This window comes from Egretta garzetta, unplaced genomic scaffold (genome assembly GCF_000687185.1).
Source record: "Egretta garzetta isolate BGI_Z169 unplaced genomic scaffold, ASM68718v1 scaffold425, whole genome shotgun sequence".
In the NCBI taxonomy this organism is placed as follows: Eukaryota; Metazoa; Chordata; class Aves; order Pelecaniformes; family Ardeidae; genus Egretta; species Egretta garzetta.
The window spans coordinates 1,339,140-1,346,493 of record NW_009259796.1 but is presented as its reverse complement, the minus strand read 5'-3'; the positions used below and the strand labels follow the sequence as shown (position 1 = coordinate 1,346,493).

General features: G+C 38.8%; 1 protein-coding gene across 1 annotated transcript in view; it reads right to left on the bottom strand.

Moving 5' to 3' along the window:
* Positions 1-6,099, bottom strand: part of GRK7 (G protein-coupled receptor kinase 7) — a 22,698-nt gene extending 16,599 nt beyond the window's left edge. The window contains exons 1-2 of the mRNA XM_009639746.2: positions 2,529-6,099; positions 1,336-1,773 (exon numbers count right to left, since the gene is read on the bottom strand). Coding sequence (XP_009638041.1) covers positions 1,336-1,773; positions 2,529-3,131 — 1,041 coding nt within the window. The 5' untranslated portion in view covers positions 3,132-6,099. The remainder of the gene's footprint in view (positions 1-1,335; positions 1,774-2,528) is intronic.
* Positions 6,100-7,354: the final 1,255 nt, after the last annotated feature.

Below are 7,354 nucleotides of genomic sequence, written 5' to 3'. Positions count from 1 at the left end.
CAAGCCCCACATATTTACAAGTAGGAAAAACTGCCCTTGGACAAAATTATTTTTTCTGATCATAACAACTGCATGCATCTACAACTTGCAAAGCACATTCAGGTTTATAGCTTTGGGTTCGCTGATCAAAATGCCATCTTCACAAACAAAACAACATTCCCATTTCACGCAAGTTCTATTTAAAAACCAGCCTTAGCTTTCACAGAAACTCTATATTCATATCTAAAACACAATGCAGTCTCATTTTGAAATTCTTTCCTGTCTAAAAATATATCAGTTTCCATATTTTCTTAACTGAGAACTAAAAACACTCATAATACCTTTTCAAATTGCCAGGAAAAAGTATATCCTTCAAAGCACAAATGACTGTATTAAGTAACAGCATCAAGAGAGATGCGTACTTCAGGCATGATGCAAAAGGTTACTAGCAGGTTCTCTCTACTCTCCTGAATTTCTACAGAGTAACTTTAAAGACTTGGGGAGTTTAATGTAAGGCAGTTAGACCACTTTATAATGTTGCTTCCGTTTCTTCATATTCTTGGTGTATTTCAGACACATTCACTCACTATGTACATCTTCAAGCTCCAGTCACCTTGGGAGAAATACACTTTTTTCCTGGTTAAGCTACTTGAATACATCTTTTGTGTGTAAACCTCATAACATTGTTACAAATCTGTGTTAGTTTGCGATGACCACAGGCACAGCTGAACTGCTGCACAGTCTAATTCACACAGCAAAACCCAGCTGGTCATCGGCCTCTTTCTTCCTGCAAATGTACATGCTCGTGTGCATGTGTAAACTGTCATCAAATCTGCTAACTTTTTCAGGAATTAATTTGTGGGGCAAGGAAGGCTGGCAACAGTTTATTGTGCAGCACCATGACCGCCTGCAATACAATCAGTAGCATCACGTAAAAGTAACCTGGGAGAAACTGTACTCTTCTAGGAGCAAAAACTGAATATAGGACGAGTCATATCTTTGCTGCTCATTAAACAGACAAGTAACTGGTTAAAACCCTGACTATGCACTACTGCTCAAGGCACAAGGAATCTGTTTTAGCCTCTCCAAAGTGACTGGTTTGAGAGTTTATCTTAAGAGAGACAAGAGGTCAAGTTGATTCTATTGTTTCCATGTAAGAGAAGTTATTTTACTACATATAGCATCTAAGAATGTTAATTAACCAAATCTTCTTACCACCTGTCTCTTGGAATGAAATGACTACGTAAGGTCTTTAGCAAAGAACAAATCCCGGGGAATTAAGTCTTGGACTCATAATGCATTAGAAATAGAACAGCTTCCCTTCCCACTGCCCATGTTCAATGAATTTGTACTCACCCTCTGCGTGATGCTTTTTCCCTCTTTGACTTGCACTGCCAATCCAAGATCAGACAGTCTGCAATTACCGTTATCATCCAGGAGAACATTTTCTGGTTTCATGTCCCTGTACACAATCTTGATAGAATGGAGATGCAGAATCCCACAGGTGATCTGAGCTGAGTAATAGATGACCCTGTTCATGTCCAAACCCCTTTCTCCCACATTGTAGATGTGATACTTCAGATCCCCTCCATTCATGAGGCTCATGACAAGACACAGATGGCTTTTGCTCTCATAGGCATAAGCTAGTGTGACTATGAAAGGGCTGTTGACCTTCTCCAGGATCTCTTTCTCCAGTAGTGCCATCTTCTCTCCACCTTTCTTTTTCAACCTTTTCTTATCTAGTTTCTTGCAGGCATACATCTTACCAGTATTTTTCACCTGGATGGCACAAACCTAGAGAAGCAAGAAGCACGACGAAGGGTAATGAAGGAATTTTACACATAGAGATTGGAATAACAAGGGCAGTAATAGGCAGGAACTGGGGAATTACAGATGCCTATTAGTAGCTGCTGATGCTAACTTCCATGGCAGAGTATATTAGCAGAGAAAATAAGGAAAAAACAAGCATACAATCTGTTCTGTTCCAAACCAGTATATGGTGGACCTTATGCAAAGTTTTTGAGGACAATATTGGTCGACACATATTAGCAAATACAAAGAACAAGGACCCACTCTCTGACCGTGAGAGTAAGGTGGCACATACAGCTTGCATTTGTACAGCTAAACTCTCTTCCATCTCAGAAAACGGTAGCCTTATTCATACTGTGTTTTGGGAACAGATCTGTGCTATTCCCTAAATTGCACCTAGGAATCATCTGGGAGTGTGTGAGCTAGCACAGGCTAAAACAGTGGCAAGCAGCAGACTAACAATTAACTCTATGGACAGCCATGCGAGCTTTTGTAAAGAAGCCTGCTTTTTACTAGCATAGAAACAGAATACAAAAGTTTTAGAGTAGTTCTTCACTAACAGGCCTACATCACACTATAGAAAAAAACCTACCCTAATTTCTGGGAAATAGACAATCTGAAGGAGCGAGTTTTGCAAAACCTTACACAATTTCTTAATCCATTGCCAAGTGCCTCTTTTGCAAACCCACCTGCTAGTCTTGAAAGGGGATGACCCACATCCTTAAAAGCACATCTCTTACCTCTCCGAAGCCACCTTTGCCCAGCACTCGGAACTCATAGAAGTATTTCTCAGTTACCGGCTGCTTCTCAAAAACTTTCCATTGTAGGAATTTGTCATACAAGGGGCTGGTCTGGAAGTCCTGGAAGGGCTTGCCTTTAAGGAAGATCTTGGTTTCCTCCTTGGCCAGCTGCATGACATTCTCGTAATCTTTTGCAGTAGCTGCCTGGCATTTGCTGACCAAGTCAGAGCTCATGAAAGCCAGATAGTTTTTGGAGCCCGCCTTAAGAAAATTGGTGATCATATTCTCCATGGTACTGCTCTTGACATTGTCCTCTGCCAACTCCCAGTTTGACACCTCATCCAGGAAGTCCCTAGCTACCAAATATTCTGGCACTGTCTCTAAGAAGTCTCTGAAGAATTTCTTGCCAATGGGCTGCTGCTCACAGATGCTGTCATAATCAGCAACAACAGACTGCCTAACCTCTCCGCATTGATCAATCCTGGGCAGTGAGAGGCTCTTACGTCTCTTTTGCATCTCCTTGGTGTCTCCATCTCCACTCTTCCTTGCCTGCAGATAGGCTGTGTTGGCAATCAGGTTGTCAAGCCCCCCCATGTCACACATCTTGGCAAGCTCTTGGGGTGGCAGTCTGGTTGAGACAAAAGGAGTAACTGGCCCAAGTGCTGTGCTGTAGCTGGCCTGCACTTCTCCCTGCTAGTGATGTGGGGGCTTCCGAAAAACACCAGAGACACTAACTGCTTTTGCATTAAATACCTCTCAAGGATTTTCACTAAGTACCTTTAGGTATATGCACCATTTGTGGAAAGTGACTGGTAAGAGGTTTCTCTGTAAGGAGCTTTGAGTTTGCTATGTATAGCTGAGGGATGACATCCTAGGCAAACCTTCTCACTGGCAGCATCAAACACATGCAGTTCAGCTGCTGTTTTTCAGAACGGGCCCTGATAACCCTTAGATTTATCAAGATTCCCTCTAGATGCACTGTCCCCGGCTGCTGAGAACATGCAGAGGTTCCTGTCTGCAATACATGCACACTCCAAACTCTGTCACTCTGGCCACAGTTAACAGGACAGCCTCATACCTCCCTCACTTGGCACAGAGAACACCAATGTACTAAGAACTACGTAAGCTGGGATCTGGTTTTACAAAAAGCTGTTATCACAAATCTGCCATGCCTGAAACGTAAGTTGACATAAACAGACATGAGTTGTTGAGCTTTAAATTATCACACAATTCCATGCTTTGACCATCCACACCTCCAAAACTCAACTTATGCTCAACATCAATGACTTAGCTCCACAGGCACTTTGTGCAAACCTTGATGCCTCATGTGGCTCTGTCTGAGCGGATTACATGCAGAGGCTAAGACCTGCTGCTGGTCTAAAAATAGTGATCCCTATACACGAAGTGACATGTAGTTCTGACTTCATCTCCTAGCTACAGAAAAAGGAAAAACACTTCAAATGACCAGTCATATCTTGCCAAGACACTTCCATATGTTATTATGGCCTCAGTTTATTTTGCCTACTAAGCTTTATGACAGTAAGTGTCAGGATGAGAAGGTGGCAACAGCGTATGGCTGAGGTGGCATCAACAAAGGGACAAAGCTGATTATAATCAAGTGAAGGCAAATTCCACCTGACTTCACTCACTGGCTGCCTACCAGGAAGCCTGTGTCCATTTTTTTCCCAAAAGAATAAAAATCATGCATGCCACTTACTAGGCAAAGCCCCCTTCTGCTGTGGGGTCATGTGATTTGGCTGCCAAAACCTTCTTTAAATTTAAGGAAAGTATCATAGGAACAGGAAAAGCAGTTCTATGATTCTTCCAGGAGCAATGGGATCAAGCTGTACTACTGAGGTCAAGGTGAAGTTTCCTTTTCCCTTTTGTCACTCCTAGAGCAAGTTGAAGAGCTGAATCACAAATGCTAAACATTAGGACTAACAACATGCACCTCTCAGACTCCTTACAGTAAGCGCTAAGCCCTTTTTGGCTGCTTTTTTGTCACTCTACTACTACAGAGTATTTTGTTTTTACATGCTTAATCCTGTCTGCATTGAATCCATCTGACATGTAACACATGCTTATACTCTACAAAATTATATATTAGAGGTGTGAGTGTTTTTCTAGGTGTGATTGAGAGGGCCACCCATCACAAACTCTTGTGTGTGCACAAGAATGTGGTGTACTCTAAAGCGCAGTATTTGAAAGTCTTGCTTGTACAGCAATCACTAAATCTGCCAGGTGAATGCAAGCACAGGAGAGGAGGTTACATAAAGGGCTAAACAATGCAGCCAGCAGAGTAAGCAAAACTGAAAAAAGTCAAAGGAAGAAGTGTGTAATTCCGCTGGTGGCTTTCCTGAAAGTGGTGCACACAGCAACATATTCCTATAATATCCTGGGTACAGAAAGACAAGAAAGGAGCTTTAATTTCAGGTCCTAAAATTCAGCAGGGTCTTTTTTACATTTAGCAAGAATGCCACCACAGCTCGAACAGTACCAGTACAAATGGCTGATAGTTGGGGACCTAAGGGCGAGCTCAAGCTTATACTAGCTATTGATATATTGATGTCTAAGAAAAATCAAGAAAATACCTAATGTTTACGGTATCTGCATAAGAAAGGCATACTCACAGCTCCAGAAATCATTCTGCTCTGAAAGAAATCTTTCTCAATTTCTATGGACATAAACCTTCTCTAAAAGAACATAACTTCACAAAAAGCAAAGTGAAACAATATGATCTTTGGACACATACTCATTACTCCAGTCACTTTTGAGAGAACACTCTATCTAGCTAGATCTGCTGAATTATCCAAATCTGCTCAGCATTTATTAAACAGTGGAGAAAAGTAGTTCAGCATTAATCTATTAGTCAACAATGGCTATTTATGTTAGCATTACATACTCATAAATCAGTATGTTTGAGCCAGAAGCAAAACTGATTTATTTTGCATGTACGAATTGTGAACAAATTCAGGACTAAAAATGAGTACTTATTAAGAACTATGCTAATGGATTATCAGGGTATGACTTGAAACAGAAGAAAATTTCTCTGGTGCAAAGCTTATAGAAAGCCTGGCACTTCAGCTCATCTCTAAATTAAGAGAAAACATGCAGGACTTAACATTCATTACCTTATATTCTTGGTGAACCTCCAATTACTGGTCAACAAGATACTTACAATACACAAACAGATACACACAAATATCAGCTGCTTTGATTTCAACATTAACTTTCCTAATACCTCATTTGTGTTGACATCTGTTTGAGCTGACACTTTGGAAAACTCTCCTACAATTATAATTCTCAGCTAGTCTTGTCATGCACATGGTGTGAACTGAAAGCAGGGTGAAAATTACTTTGGTACTTTCTGTATTCATCTATAAACCAAAGCAAATTGAAGAGAGAAGTCCTCTGATAGGACTAGATGGAATTAATAGAGGTTAAAGGATGGAGCCTGGTACCAAATTCTAGCAGAGAAAATAGGTGGTAGATAAGATATAGTTTAACTTTGACAGCTAAAAATTATTTCCACATCCAAACAGATTTTCTTTTGCAATAATTTTAGGAAGAATCCTTTCACACAAACAGAAATACTCCAGAACAATGTAAAAGTTATAGGTACTTCATCGCTACTGTTAACCTATTTGACATTTGTTTTCAATTTTAAACCAGACATTATGTGGGATAATAACAACCGATGTAATAAACTGCAACAGTGACACAGAGGGTATTTTTGATCTCAGTGTGCAATGAGACAAAAACTATATTTAAAAAATCCAAAACATTTTAAGAACAAGATTACAAGTATTAAACAAAAACACAGTAAACCCTGCATGTATGCTTGAGGACACAAAGACTGTCATTGGAACTACTTAATACAGTGAAGATAAACCTCTTTAAATATACTTAAACAGAACTAGATAGAAATACACCTGCTGAGAAACGCATTAAACATTTAAGATAGTAATTTTGAAGTAAACAATGATATGCATATAATATTGCTTCAATTTCACTCAGGTTTATTAACCATTTTTATAAAGTCTGAATTTGATACAGACGTAAAGCAGTAATTCAACCTCTCTATAACAGCTATTAAAAAAAAAACCCATGGCATATGTTCAGATTAATAGTAATTACTTTGGATATTTAGGGAAAACACAGAGGCAAGCACTTAAATATTTTAAGAAAAATATCACGATTCATATAAAAAAAGATGGAATTTTGAGGCTTTCCACAAAAATGAAACAATGCTTTCTCCCACTTCAAAACATTGCAACTAATAAAATGATAATAAAGAAATTTCTATTAACTGAATTTTCATGAAACCACAATTTAACATTTTTCCCTAGATTTAATTAAGTAGCTGTTTTCCTTGGGATATTTAAATTATCAGTTTTGTTTGCTTTCTGTATTAGTCAGCTAACCAGCAAGATTGTTTACACCCCTAGTTAACTGATACCAAATACGTGTCTTTGTACCAAAAGTCTCTGGATTAAAAATACATGTCTCCATGATCTTTAATGGAAATATAAATAAAGAAGTATTAATGTAGTTAAATTTTAATACTATGGTTGTAGAAATTATGTATAGAATATAATACAGCAACTGACTTGGAGACACAACAAAACAAAATCTTCAAAAGTCACAAAGAAAACCTAAATTAGAAATGTTTAGTATAGTCTGATGGAAAAAGCACATAGCAAGTGTTTTACACACTACTCATTTTACATTAAAAACCAGAATACTTTCTAAAAAACTCACCGGCTGTGTTTCTGTATACAATATTATATAGAAAACAATTTCTTTATCCTGAAAGTAAACTACAC